Source organism: Netta rufina (genome assembly GCF_964035555.1).
Source record: "Netta rufina genome assembly, chromosome: 5".
NCBI lineage: Eukaryota > Metazoa > Chordata > Aves > Anseriformes > Anatidae > Netta > Netta rufina.
In genome coordinates, this window is record NC_140128.1 from 12,429,771 (window position 1) to 12,445,575 (window position 15,805).

At 35.3% G+C, this 15,805-nt stretch overlaps 1 protein-coding gene across 4 annotated transcripts in view; it reads left to right on the forward strand.

Moving 5' to 3' along the window:
• FUT8 (fucosyltransferase 8) overlaps positions 1–15,805 on the forward strand; it is a 91,039-nt gene that overhangs the window by 51,181 nt on the left and 24,053 nt on the right. For all 4 annotated transcript variants that reach the window (XM_084287427.1, XM_084287429.1, XM_084287428.1 and 1 more), the window contains 2 exons: positions 3,438–3,552; positions 11,124–11,361. In XM_084287427.1, the coding sequence (XP_084143553.1) occupies positions 3,438–3,552; positions 11,124–11,361 (353 nt within the window). The remainder of the gene's footprint in view (positions 1–3,437; positions 3,553–11,123; positions 11,362–15,805) is intronic.

Sequence of the window (15,805 nt, forward strand, 5' to 3'; positions counted from 1 at the left end):
GTTTAAAGTGAGAAGGGACCATTCAATTATCTAGAGTTATTATCTGTATAAAATAGGCCATTATGTTTCATTTAATTATTTCTCTGCTGAGTGCAATAATGCATGTTTGACTGAAGTAGTGCTTGGCCAAGCAGTATTTTCTGAAAAACCTCAGATCTTCCATTGAACAGTCAACCAACAGAGAAGCTGCCACATCCTTATGGTTTCAATAGTTATTTCTACTCAGAAATGTTTGCTTGCCTCCAGAGAAGTTATTTTCTCTTAGGTTCGTGGGCTGCAGGTCATTGATTTTTGACATATCATTTAAACTGTGTGTGCTGAAACTGGAGCACGTTGTATTATGGCAAACTTACTGATATCCATCATGGGGACCAAATCACTGCTGTACACATTACTGATGTGTTTATATACTCTAGATTGCAGCAGGCAGTAGTGACAGTGGAATCTTGAATATTGTTTTGATGCCAGAATATTTTTATGTCCCTACCTCCCAGGATGAATCTTTCTCTTACTCCTTTCCTTCCAGCACCGATGACTATTAATTCATTAAGACCAACTTTCAAGTTATCTTTATTTCTGTCTGACAGCCTTATCTTCATATCCATCTTTACTTAAGGATGAGATGAAACTCCTGGTAGAAACACACTTCTTTACACTGCATATTAAAATTGTACATTGTAGACCTCTCAAAGTTTTAAGTCCCACCAAAGAAGTCTGTGTTACTTGAAGAAGTTTGTATATATGGTACAGTGAATAACAGCTGTGCTTTTTTTTAAACAATTTTCTTGTTGAATAAGATCAGTCTTTACATGGTGTTTATCAGAAGAAGAATGTCATGGAGTCTTTTGAGTCTTAGAAGCAGATCTGTGTAGAATTTCCTGTGTAGTGAGGTCCCCAAAGAATTCTGATGTTTTTTAAGTGAAAACCAAACAGCCAGAAACTGTTTCAAAGATAAATAAATAAAGTGTAGACTAATTTTTTGAAATATGGAAATTCAAAACAACTGTAAGAGAAAATATACAAAAATGTTCCTACAGTATTCAGTCTGTGTACTTGGTGTATTTGCAACATTGGCTTCAGGTAGAAAAAAGATCTTGTGCTGCAGAACGCACCTCTTGGTTGCATCTATTCCTTAGAAAGTTCATTCTTTCACCTTTGAAGTCTGTCTCCCCCTTTCATTTTAGTCTCAGTCTTTCCTAAGCTACAGGAAGATTCCTGGCTTCTTGTGTGCACATCTTTCAGCCTGTGCAGCAATGCTGTTTATGGGATGTCCTTTTTCCTTAGGATGCACTGTAGCTACCCAGTGTCTTTTTCCCTACACACGGTCCATATGATCTTTTTCCTAAAAAGGAACGTAAATTTACAACGAGCAAGTCAGATGCTGTCACTCACTCTGAGACTCACTGGAATTTGGCTGTTTTGGTAATTGCTGATTGAAAATATTGCCTATATATCTGAGATAAATGAAATACTGTACGTTAAGCTGGTATTGCTACATTTATATATATACATAAATTTACTTACATATTTTGTTACGTATAATAATATTTGGGTTAGAAAGCTTAGGGTTAAGTGTAAGTACTTAGGGAAGTTTCTAGTGTCTTCATTATGTGGGAAAGTGGATACAGGGGTAGAAATTCATGCAGTGACAAGATAGCTATCTAAGCAAAGCAGCTGATTTTTCTTGTTGCTTGTGAGGAAAACTTTTGTCATATTAAAAATTTGCTTGCTTTTAGAGATGATAGACTTAAAGATGGTTTCTGTGTCTCCAGCTATGTAGTATTGGAGTTCTTTGGTAACCTTAGTGGTGTTGTGCAAATGGTCTGTTGCTAACATGATAGCACTTCTACTGTCTGATACCTTAAATGCTATTTCTTGGCTCTACCCTAGGGGTTGTGTAGATTTTCTCACTAAGGGTGCCAGTCTTGATAGATGTTTTAGTCTAGTATTTCACTACTTAGTCTGTTTCAAAAACAACGTAGTCCAGTGCAGAGTTTCCTGTGTTGGAATATGTAATTATATTATTGTAGTTGCCATAGGGAAGAGGGTCTTTGAGAATAGCTTCATCTTAACAGTGGAAAGACTATTTGATATAGAGTTAACAAAAAAGAACAGATTAATCTACTAGTTGCCATGACTGTATCCTATGTTGGCTTTCTGTTGTTTGCCAAGTGGCTGTTACCATGTTTCATTCCTTCTCATCCTGTTGAACAGTTGTCATCATTGTATTTGTGGTAGCTGGCCAAGGTTTGATGCATAGTGTTGGGCATATTTTCACATTATTTCAGTTTGGTGGAACATCTAACATCTTTTTTCCTCTGAGTTTTTATTTATTGATGTGCAGCAGTGTCTAGGATATTTATACGTGATTTTGCCATGCGGCTAGAATAAATGCCTAGACTTTAAAAACATGATAAAAATGACCCCTCACCCCCCCGCTTTTTTTGTGTGTGTGTGTGTGACAATCAAATGCAGATGAAATACAGAGCCAGATTCCTTACTCCACTCTGCTTTCTAGGAGCAAAATGCTTCCAGAGCAGCTCCAAGATTTAGTTTATGATATGAAACAAAAATAGCAACAAACAGTTGATATTGTTGGTTAGTAACACAATGAGAGACTACATTTGACTTAATAAGGATCTACGAGTCCAATATCTGAAATTCTTTCTGCCACTTTGCCACCCGCAATATCCTCTATTAATCCTATTCAGGCTCATCTTTTGTCTGCACTTAGCTATCTCAGGCTAAGTGATCACCAGTCCCCCTACTTTGTCTCTCTATATGGAGCCCAACCCTGGTCTTTGATATTTGTCCATGTCTTTTATAAATCTGTCTTATTAAGCTATTGTGGTGGTCTGCTGCACGCAAAAGAATGTAGCAGAAATAAACCTAAAGAATGCACATTTCCTAGCAAGAGCAAAGAAAGGAGGTGTCCATGACTGTATGTTAAATCTGCAGTAACCTATCATCATGTCTGTGTGGTAACACATGTGAATTTCTTGTTCCTGGTTTACTTCAGACATTTACAGAGTAAATATTTTTTTAACAAAGGATTGTGAGTACTTTCTGAAACCTCTTGCATGAATTCATAAGATAAAGTTTCATGGTCTCAAGACAGTATTGACTGCCTGTTGATCACAGTAATGTGACTACATTCAAAGAGCATCTTCTCTAGTATCCACAAGAATGATTTGGGATGTTTTTTCTAGCCCATCACCTGTTTAATGCTATAATTACTTATCGTTAGGGAACATATGTTAAATGGAGGACACAGTCTTTCTTGGTTGCTGCTTGGATTGTAGGGTAGGAGGTGACATGAAGAAACTGGTTTTGAGGCCATTGGAATAACTGTTTCATTTTTCTTTGATTTCATGTAATCCTTCAGTGTTAGGATTGTTTTCTATTTTCTCAAGATTGTTTCCCACTGGTGTTTATAGGTCAATAATGACGGACTTGTACTACCTCAGTCAAACAGATGGAGCAGGAGATTGGCGGGAAAAAGAGGCCAAAGATCTAACAGATCTGGTACAGAGGAGAATAACTTACCTACAGGTAGGAACAATACAGCTTTTAAATCAAGGGAAATTAATTTAAAAAAATAAATTTTTTTGATAGAACACTTAGCTGTATCTTTTTAACAGAATAATTACACGATAATTTTAAGTGAATATTTATATATAAATGAATTGAATACAATAGAAATAAGAACATTTGTTTTGAGAATTATTTTATGCATATGTGGAATAGTATGTCAGGCAAGAGAGGATAATAAGAAACGGCTATTTACAGTTCTATTTGTAACTGGGCAGAAGTATATCTGTACTGTGTTTTTTTTTTTTCTTTTTTCTGTATCCATGGTTTCCACTTCGTTGTACTTTTCTGTTTGGATTCTTTATTTTATTACAAAAGTTAAATCTTTGCTTTGTATCTACATCTGTTAGAGTATAAGAATGTATATATGTTCGTAGTGTTAAAAATAAAACATGAAAGTCTTCGTATGCAAATTCTGAGCAAACAGCCTGCTCTGAGGAATGAGTACACAAAATTGAAGTGCTTGTATAGAATGCTGTACAGTCCTAGTCTGTTTCAAAAATTGTGTACTCACAGGTACTCATAATATTTGAGCTCATAAAGCCTTTTTAATGTATATATATGCCTTGTGTATGTCTATAAGATTTAGACAAAACTTAAAAACTTACCTTATTTTCTAGTGAAATTGAAATAAAATTACCTACAAACGGCTGAAAGCCCAATTAGATCTTCCTAAAATTTCTTTAGGTATGTACAGGATATAACAAAGCTTTCGTCCATGTAGAGGTGACTTGTTTAATAAAAAAGTAAAAACAGTACTAAGAATGAAACCAATGCCAATTCACAACAAATGCAGAATATTAAATAATATTTTGTATTTGTAGCAAAACTAGTAAAAGACTTTCAGAAAGTATATTATGTCACCAAGTACTTCTGAGAAGGGTAAGTGTTTTTATCTCATTACATTGAGAGGAAAACCTGATAATCACAATGATTAGGTGATTTATAGAAAGTTGTGGCATTAGGTTCAGAATTTGAATTGGGTCTAATATACTTGGGTCAATTTCCATCATGCAGGCTGTTTTCATTTCTCTGTTTCTTTTACAAATAAGTTAAAAAGGAATCAATCCTAATATTTCTCACATGGGAAGAACTGAACATTTTTTCATATTTGTTCATGTATTTAAAATATAGAATTAAGCATTATAGGTTCATCCTGTAGCACAGAGAAGCATATAATAAAGTGTTTTCCTTCTTCTCTCATTTTTTTTTCTTCATCTTCTATATTACAGAAGGAATTATGCTGTTTTTTTGTTTTTTAGTAGCTCGTGACTGGTAGATGATAGAGATTAAGAACGTTGTATTGAAGCTGTACATCAGATCCAAATTTTATGCAGCCGTCTTGCATGGAAGGATCTAGAAAGGCCATGTGTTTTCTTAATACTTGTCTTTGAGATTTAAATTGATAGTACGTGTTTTCCAAAAAATGTAGCTATAACTTTGATAAAGGTTGATATTTTTAGCAAATCAAAAGGTCATTAAAAATATCACTATTTTTGTGCTTCAAAAATAAGCAGCAACACATTAAAACAAATTAAATGGATGTTTTATGAACAGGTATTAATACCCTGTTGTTGTTTTTTTTGTTTGTTTGTTTTGTCATTCTCATATATAATTACTGTCATCTCTCTTTGCCTTTTTATCTTTATTCCTCTGACTGAAAAAAAAATTAAAAAAAGAAGGTGGAAACTCTTGCCTACATGCCTATACACCAAGCTGGACATAAGCTTTTAGAGCTCTTCTAAAGCTTAAAATATCTCTTGTCTTGACTGATTGATGATCCAAAACTGGAATGTGCCTGTGACTATGTTTTGAAGACTAATTGATGTGTTTTCTAGTAGTTATGTTTAAAAATACATTTGTGGATTTCAGCAATTTGAAGAGTGTAGTGCTGACTGTGAGTAAGCAATGTAAAGCTGTCCATGGTCTGAAACTACAGATATGCACCTCTATTCATAAAATAACCGTGTACAAAAAAAATCAACAAAAAACCAACCTTCCCAGCTCCATACCAAAAACTCTGATGTGAAACATCCAAGTAATATTGGGGTGTGGGGGGGTGAAGAATAATAGTACAGCATGGTTTCTTGCTGGGACATGTTGAACCGTGATAGCTGCATTATTTTGGGACGTCTCCCTGGGAAATCATTCAGCTGAATGATTGTGCATAGTGATGACTGCTACTTCATTTGGATGGTATTATCATAAATTTGATTTAATGAGGCTACATTTAGCTTGTTCCCTGTAGTTAGAGCAACACTTAAAAGGCTAGGAGCTTACGTTTAAGCAAAAGACTGTACATTCAGAGATGAGTATGAAGAGAAGTCTGATGTTTAAATTGTCAGACAAGGGCTCCAATACTACTGTGTAGTATAGTACTCTATTCTAGAAGTAGGATAGAGCGAGAAAATGATAAAAAAAATAAGGGGGTAGTTTGCTTTACTGCTCTTTCCTTTTTCTGTTTTATGTATTTTAGGGATTTTATGATTCACCGTGCCATCTTCCAATAGCAGAATATTTTTTGCTTTTAATTAAATAAAAAACGCAAATCTGACATTTTGTTCAAATTTTGAGGTTAAAAATATTAGCTAGGTAAAAAAAAAATGTTATTAAAGTAGTCAGTAACAGCATAGTCCACCATAGTCATACTAATTAGTTGGGGTGGTGTATGTATACATAAGAGAGACTTCATTCAAAGGTGTCCGCATTTACCAGTGTTTTTGTTGATTTAATCTGTAACTTATTTTTTTTCTGTCTTAAGAAAGTGTATTAAATTTTCTCTCTTCTCGTCCCTCCCCCCATTAAAGTTAATAATAGGTGTTTTTAATAAAAGCAATTATTTTGATTATTTTGATTGCACATCTCTGGCACTTACTAAATTTTTTTGTAAACAGTTTCATTGTGTATTGAACAGTCTTTACAGTTTGATATTGCAAGCTCATCTTGTTTTTTTCAGTTCTTCTCCCATCTTTGTCAGATCATTGAATTAATTGCACAGCAATGGAAGAGAGGACTTGATTCCTTCCCTAAAAGACTAGAAAACAAACAAACAAACAAACAAACAAAAAAACATAAGCAAATGAATGAATCCAATCATTTTAAAAGTTATTCTTTCTGGGCAAAATAGAAAGACTTAGAAATAAAACAAAATAATTAAAGAGGAAAAGCAGATGGCAAGCCAATTTTTCTGACTTTTTTTGTGAAGGTATAAAAAGGAATTGAGTTCTTTCTATCATTTCTGTACTTTAAAGAAAATGTAAAAATGATTTGAGTATTTCTTGAGACATGTCTTGTGTCATCTTCATTAACTTTTTAGTAAATTTAGTTTCTGTAAGTATGGTATTAGGAAAATAACCTGTTTACAAAGTGCAGTCACTGCTGATACCTACACAAAGTTTTATTCTAGAATTTGTATATAGTGCATTGAGGAGCTTCATGTGTAGCCCACCTCCATGCTGCAATGTTTTTCTTGTGAAGCATGTTTATTGTAGGAGCATAGGTGTGAGCTAGAGGAATTAACATTAGAGGTAGATAAGGCTAACTCTCTTTCCCTATGGCACACATGGTAGTAATAACATGTAAAATCCAATTCATACTGTTTCTGATTAGCAAAGGAAGAAAACTCCCCACCAATACTGAAGGGGAGCTAGTATGAAAAGAACCCATTACACATTGAAAGTACCGTCGTAAGGAAGGGGGAATACAAGATTGTGTGAATTGCGTTTGTGGTAACTAGGATGAGGAAGACCTTTCCTTGACATCATTCTCTCAAAAACTGGGATTTTCCACAAAATCTGTGTGGGACTGTCTCCTCCATGAGACTGTGTAGCATTAAGCAATACAGTATTTATTGAAAATATAAAAATCAACACCTTTTTTTAATTAACATTATTGTATTTATAAGGTTACCTTGTGGTTTGTAGCAGACTGCTCGCCCACTCCAGTCTTAACTATCCTGATTCATTAGATGATAATGCATTTTTCTAAACACTTAATATCTACAAACAAAACAGTCCTTTTTCTTAGTAAAATGTATGGTAAATAGCAGTGTTTACTTGTGCTAGTTTGTCATGTATTTTGGTGGCTAACTGCCCACTTGAAAACAGTAGATGGTTATGAGGCATTTAAGCGTTACTTCTGACATCTTTCCCATCTGATCCTGATGGCTCTGTGAATATGCTAATTAAAAGACCCCTGGAGAAGGAGGCTCTTTGAGCAACAAGAGAAGTGGGAGATGGGAAATAGTCCCAAGACTATTTTTACTCTAGTCAAACAATGACAGGGAACATTCCCAGACACTGGAACATAATATTCTATATTCTTAAATAGTTAGAACAGCTCCTGGCACACTTTCGACTCATATGAAGTAGTTTTCTCCCAAATAGTTTTTTTTGCTGTGCTTCAGAGTTAGCATGCGACACTTTTTATAAATCTGCTGTGTGTGTCTACCCTTTTCTAAGAGATTTAGAGAGTTTAATAACATGGGTGCAGTATATTCTATGCCAGCCAGAATAAGTATCAAGCACATTTGATTTCCCTGTATAGGTATAGCCTATATGTGTTTCAGATGATCACGTTTCTAACAGGTTTGACTTAATTTGATTTTTGCTGCTACTATTGTATGCTAATAATCTGAATGGAAAAATAGCAGAAAATCTAGTTTTGGAGCCACATGTTACATGAAGAAAGTACTGTTGTGTTTCAGCATCTTTCAGTGGTTTACAAATTTAGTGGACCATGGCTTTATTTTATTCAAGAGTCATTCCCTGGGAATAAGAAACAATAATTGAAATCATGACATGAATAATTTGTTTGAGTGCATTAGATCTATTTAGTCTTTTGATTTATTTAGAATATATGTGACTAGAAATATGGTCTGCTCTCATCATTCGTGCTGGTGGTTCCACATAAAATATTGCTATTTGTTTAAGGGAAAAGTAAATACCCACTCAGTAGTGAGTATTTCCCACTATAGGTATAATCTCCCTCCAAACATTTCCCATGTTTTCTCTTTTTTTTTTTTTTTTTTTTCAACACCAGTTTACATTATTACTTTCCAGGATTTCAGTCTTTCTCTCTCCCTCTCTCTTTTTGGTTTTAATTAGAGCTAGAAAATTGAGAAAAAGATCTTGTATTTTAAGTCATTGATTTGAGATGGCTGGTTTTAATACCATGAGCATTCTAAACACTTTGAGACTAACAGATGCAGAAGAATCTCACGCTATTAGGTAATAATCCAGTCATGATATTTCTTACTGGATAAGAAAACTGTAGATTACAGTCATCTGCACTGAATTATGAGTTATGTACCTGAGGGAAGGCAGTCATCAATGTGGATACACATATACAGTTGACTTAATACCACTGAGTAACAGGATCTTGGAGTTATCACAGGTAATTCTATGAATTCTATTTCCATGCTCAACAGTATTTAACAGTGGATCTACATTAAGGATGTGCTGTGCAGTTCTAGCTCCATAGTGTCAGGAAGGATATAATAAACCCAGAAAAACCTGAAGAGGAAAGAAACATGGATGATCTAATATATGGAACTGGCAACTCTGAGAACTAAGACTAATAGGTGAAGATTTCAGTCAAAGAGAACTGAGACAGGCATGTGACACACAGAGGTCTACAAAATCTTGATTACTATGGAGAAAGCAAGTAGGGAACCAGAGTCTGGTCTTTTCAGAAGACATATTACAGTTAAAATTAATAAACTTAAATATTCAGAGCAGTCAGTCATAATAGTGTGGAATCTGCTTCAGTTTCTTAATTCTTCTTGTAAAGATGTATAGTGTCAGCATTTCTCTGGTGAACCATAGATACTAAAAATAACTTTTAAATAATTTTATTTAGAGGCTCATGGTTCCTGTTTGGTATATCTCAGCTAAAATAATTTTTAAATGGATGTAGAGGAGCCATTTTAAATAAGTCATATGAAGAGAAAGTAGCTACCTAAGTCAGTTATTTAAAAGAAGACATTCAAGGTTATTCTTTGAAACAGGCAAACCAATGAACATTAATTGAATCCAAGAATAAACACCACTCTGAGCACTAATGCAGTTTTGTAGATCTGCAATGTAATAGGCGATTTGCCAGCTGCAATAAAAAGATGTCAGCCAGACTTCTGTATCTCATTTCTATGTAACTACCTTTCTACGGCCCGTGTACCTCCTTACAAAGTTTGTTAAGTACTAAGAAAAAATTAGGGTGTTAGAATTCTCGCAGAGGAAACCTGAATGTGCTACTTGCCTTGTAACCTAGACAGGCAAGGTCATTTGCAGCCTAAAGGACTGTATAACTTATTAGGGGAGAAGGAGTTGGAAACTGCCAATGCTTAAAAGGTAGAAAATAATTGCATATTTCCCTATTTGGGTGAGTTCAGCTGTATCCATTTAGTGGACACCTTCACCACCACCCCTGATGTTAAATGAAAACCTGAAATGCTGAAGTAACAGAGTGGTTTTTGTTTGTTGATTTTTGGATCAGAGCTGTTCTCCCCTCCTCTACACATATGAATCCACAAGTTAAATTTTTTTTTTTTTAAGTGTTTCATGACTTCAACTATTCAGATTATGTTTAAGATCTTAGTTCTCCAGAAAGTGTTTGCTGGATTTTTGAAAGATCTGATTTGTTCAAAGCTTGAATTATAGAAAATTTCATTTAAAGTCAGTTAGATATGAGAGAGTTTATATTCATGCTTAAATATCAGTATTCTGACAGTTTAGCTGAAAATTAACTTTACATCCTAGGGATTTTATGAAAAAGCTTTTTGGAATGCAGAAGTATATCTAAAGACATGCAAGTATGAATGTATACAGCAAGCAACTGTGTTTTACAGAAAGAAAAACTTAGTTAGATTATATTGTTGTTTCATTTACATACCTAAAAATATTTAATGGTTGGTATTTGGTATTCACATCCCACTCACATATGCCTCCTTTGTTGTGCTTTCTTGGATTATAGAAGTATAATGGTACCTTATTTTATAGGTAGTACTCTTATCAATCTGTTCAGCTATGTGTTTTATTTTCTGTATATGGTGTGTAGTAAGTAAGTCTGGGAAGTAGTCCATTAGTAAGTCCATTCTGTAGACAGGTGAAAATTTTCTTTTTTTTTGAGAAGTTATGCATACTCATTGAAAAAGAACTAATAAACTTGGAAAAACACCAAAGCAAAATTAAGAAAGCACATTACAGACCTGAGAATCATGTTAGTTAAATGTGAACTCTGAGTACAAATGTTACGTTCTTCAAACAGATTTACAAATGAGAAAATAATTTAAAATCTTGAAGGTATTCTATTTTACATTAGGATAGTGAAGTACGCTCAATAACTGTTCATGTTCACTGTGAAGAATCCACATAAAATTTTCATGGAGCTGAGGCTTGCTCATTCATTTTAATGAGATGTATTATAGCAGGATGGCTTGTGTGATTTATGACATTTGACAGTTTTTCACACAAAAAAGTATGTATGCCTTTGTGTATATCTTCTCTTCAGCTTTACTTTTTCATCCATACTTACAGAACCCGAAGGACTGCAGCAAAGCTAAGAAACTTGTGTGTAATATCAACAAAGGCTGCGGCTATGGTTGTCAACTTCATCATGTAGTCTACTGCTTCATGATCGCTTATGGCACTCAGCGAACACTCATTTTAGAGTCTCAGAATTGGCGCTATGCTACTGGTGGTTGGGAAACTGTCTTTAGGCCTGTAAGTGAGACATGTACTGACAGATCCGGTACCACCACTGGACACTGGTCAGGTAAGACTTAACTCAAAAAATTTCTCATAAGTTTTTTTTTTTTTTTTTTTCAGCTTCTCTCACGTACAACTGTTTTGATACTTCTTCCTTGATTGTTATGTAGAACATAATAACTATGATTGCAATTGCATACATAAGCATCTTTTAAATTTTATTTATTCAGTGTATTGAAAAAATAATATACTTATTAAGACGCCTCTAGTGCTTTGACAGAGATTTTTTTCTTAATTCAAGTTTTAGGTTTGAAATATAATCCTTCAGGAGTCTGCATCTGTGTTTTGGGACAGGTATGAGTCCAATTTTTGTGGGAAGAGAATAGTAAATAGGGGCTATTGCTGGTAATCTATAGCATGTTTAAAATAAAAAGCAAAATAAATACAATACAAAATAAAAAAGATAATAGTAAAACAATAGGCATTCACACACACCCATACACACCCCAGATTGAAATAACTTCTAATATAAACCAAACTGACTTGAATTTCAAGTTGTAAAAGCAGTGGCAATGATAAAGACCTTTCTATTTGTAGATCAGTCATAGAATCATAAAACGGTTTGGGTTGGAAAGGACCTTAAGGATCATCTAGTTCACCCCTTCTGCCATGGGCAGGGACACATTCCACTAGACCAGGTTGTTTAAAGTCCCATCCAACCTGGCCTTAAACACTTCCTTGCTGAGAGTGCACTTGATCCCATGTCTATATCATTGACAAAGGTATTGTACCAGTCCCAAGGCAGACTCCTGAGGGACACCACTCATCACAGGCCTCCACCTGGACCTAGAGCCATTGACCACCACTCTCTGGGTGTGGCCTTCAAGCCAATTCCTTTTCCACTGAATGGTCCACCTTTCAAATCCATAGCTCTCCAATTTGGAGATGAAGATGTCATGGGACTGTGTTGAAGGTCTTACAGAGGTTGAGGTAGATGACATCAGTCATTCTTCCCTTGTCAGCTGATTCAGTCACTCCATCACAGAAGGCCACCAGATTGGTCAGGCACCAGTTACCCTTGGTGAAGCTGTGCTGGCTGTCTCGGATCACCTCCTTGTCTTGCATATGCCTTGACATTGCTTCCAGGAGGATCTTTTTCATGATCTTCCCATTTCAACCCTTTTCAAAAATGGGGTTAATGTTTCTTTTTCCAGTCACTGGGGACTTCACCTGACTCCAAGACTTTTCAAACATGATGGAGGGTGGCTTGGCAACTTCATCAGAGAGTTCTCTCAGGACCCTGGAATGCATGTCATTGGGCCCCATGGGCTTGTACCTTTTCAATTTCATCAGGTGATCTTGACTTGAACCTGATCTTCGATTACAGTGGAAGGGACTTTGCTCCTCCTGCCCTTGCCTAGGGGTTCAGGAGCTCAATAGATATCTTAGAGGTCTAAAATCAACATTTTTTAGTTTTGCAAAATGCAATTTAAAGATAGCTGCTTAAACATAATTGTGTATTTTACACATCAAGACAGCATTTATACCTTAGGTCTGTTCCCCAAAGCGTCAAGATGCTAAAAAACTTTAGCTAAAAAAATCTAGTTGGAAATGAGATTTTTTTCCAAAAATTAGGTTTTAGAAATGGTTGAATATTTTCTAAAAATAAGTAGATTGAAATGGAAAATGGATATCAAAAATTTCAGCTGAAGTTTTACTCATGCTTGGCAAAGTAAGCAACTGAAACAGCCATCTGGACATAGTCTTGGGTAGCCTGCTCAACGTGACCCCAGAATTTAGTTAGAGGCAGTTTTGTGAGCCTTGCATTTACTATAATAAGCTATAAACCAGTGGAACACTTATGCACACATGGCTTAAAAAAACTACATATTTTCACAAAAGTCTTGAAATAGATAATTATTTCCTGCAGTATGGGCTCTTGCTGATGAAAGTACAAATAATGTTTGCTTTTAGCTCTCTACAGATATTTTTAATTTAGTCTCTACATCAGGATAACTTGTTTGAAGGCTGAACATGATCTTGGTATGATCAGATTTTCTTCTAATTAATGAATGCCAGTAGTTTGAATTTCAGTGCTCTAGAGAGAGAAAACATTCAGCAAAGAAAGACTCCATCTATGATCCCTACTAGCTAGCCACTAGCACTACAGAGTGTGTTAAATTCTGATCTTCTGAAATGGCGTGATCACTGAGGAAGAATGATACTGACAGTTGATCTGTTGCATTATTTCCAGTGTGGCTTCAGTATGAATCTGCAGAGAATACTTAATTGCCAGTAAATTTGAAAGATATTTTATCTTCCTGAGGTTTTCTATGTTTTTCTTGTCTCCCCAAATTGATATAGATTTTGCTCTCATTTTTCTTTTATTCCCTGTCCTCTAAGTAAGTCTGAAATTCTTAACCAAAATTAAAAGGTTTGTCTGCAGAACTGCACCTTTAACATTTTTTTCTAATGTATTCTGAAATCAGCATGGGATTTCCTAGATGTTTAAAATAAATATATAAAAATGCATTAAAATTTATTATTATTTACATTTATTGTAAACAATATACTCCTACATACTGTACATACAACGCTTTGTATAGAAGATTTTAATAAAAGTTGTTTTTAATTATATATATGTATAATTATTCAAGTGAATACTTGTAACAGGATATTAGTATAAATTACAGAAATAGGCCAAAAAGTCAGAAAATATAAATTTAAATAATTGCTTTCCTATAATTTGCAGACAGTGCATAGAATAATAATTGAGTAAATGGTGTTTCTTTCCTATAATGACAAAAATTGTTTAAATCTATACATTTGCCTTTCTTCTTATCATTTATATAGACTCTTCTTGACACTTATTTTAGTTGTATTATCAACATCGAGTTTTGAGGTTTCCAAAGTCTATCCTCGGCAAAACAATTTAGATAGCAATCTCTTCTACACAGAATTAAGTGTCTTATATGGTCATTCGGTCCACCCCCCCGCTAAAAGTAGGGCCACCTAGAGAAGGTTTCCCAGGGCCATGACCAGACAGCTTCTGAGTATCTCCAAGCACGGAGACTCCACAGCTTCTCTGGGCAAGCTGTGCTTGTGTTCAGTCACATACACGGTAAAGAAGTGCTTCCTGATGTTCAGATGGAACCTCTTGTGTTTGAGATTTTGCCCATTGCTTCTTTTCCTGTCACTGGGCACCACTGAAAAGAGCCTGGCTCCATCTTCTTCATCTTTACAGTCTCCCCTCAGGTATTTACATGTCCTGTCTCTCCCCCCCTCTTCATCATCTTCGTGACCCTTCAGTGGAGACTTTCTTGTAAGTCCATGTCTCTCTTGTAAGGGTAAAGATTAAGACTCTCTTGTAAGGATATTTTGAGCATGAATATTTTTAATTCCCAGTTTATTTTTAATTCCCAGTTATTTTTAATTCCCAATTTAATTAATTAATTTTAATGTTCTGTTATCATTGCAACGTGCAAAAAAAAAAAAAAGAGTAGGCCTCATTTTTACTTGCTGATTTATGACAACTGGGTCATAATTTCCAATATTTCTCCAATAATTTCTCCATTCTCCAATAATACATTGAAGGAGGGCTATAAAACAATCAACTTTAAAAAAAAATAAAGAAGAAACAATACACTAAATGGGAAAAGAAAATAGATTAAGGACAGGTCAGTATACAGTTAGACGTCATATCTGCATTACATGGTGGACAATGACATTTGCATGCTTAAATAACAGTATGTGCTTCCATAACGTGCCAAGCCACTAAGATGAAAGATAGCTTGAAAAAGGAAACCTGAAACAAAGTTTCCTGTGGTAACATTTGAATATTGACTTTGCTGTTTCTAGTCTTGGTTTGAACAACAAATGCTTTTAAGGCAGGGCTGCCCAGAGGGCACAAAATGGCGGAGCTGTTCATGTTCAGTACACATCCTTGAGTACTTTGTACAGTCTTGGGCCCCTCAGTTCCAGAAGGACATCGAGTCCCTGGAACATATCCAGAGAAGGGCTACAAAACCGGTGAAGGGCCTGGAACACAAGTCCTGTGAGGAGCGGCTGAGGGAACTGGGGGGGTTTGGTCTGGAGAAGAGGAGGCTCAGGGGAGACCTTATTGCTCTCTACAGCTACCTGAAAGGAAGGTGTGGGGAGCTGGGGGTCAGCCTCTTCTCACAGGGGAGGCTTAGGTTAGAAATTAGGAGACATTTCTTCTCAGAACAAGAGGTCAGGCATTGAAACAGGTTGCACAGGGAAGTAGTGGAGTCACTGTCCCTGGGGATGTTTTAAGGAAAGGTTGGACTTGGTGTTTAGGGACATGGTTTGGTGGGTGACATTGGTAGTAGGGTGATCGTTGGACCAGAAGATTTTGGAGGTCTTTTCTAACCCTAAAGATTTTATGATTCTCTATGATTTGGAGGTAGTGACAGCTTTCAAGTATCGACTGACCTACAATTTTAAAATATAAATTAACTAATATGTTTATATGTATAATTCAAGACAGAAGA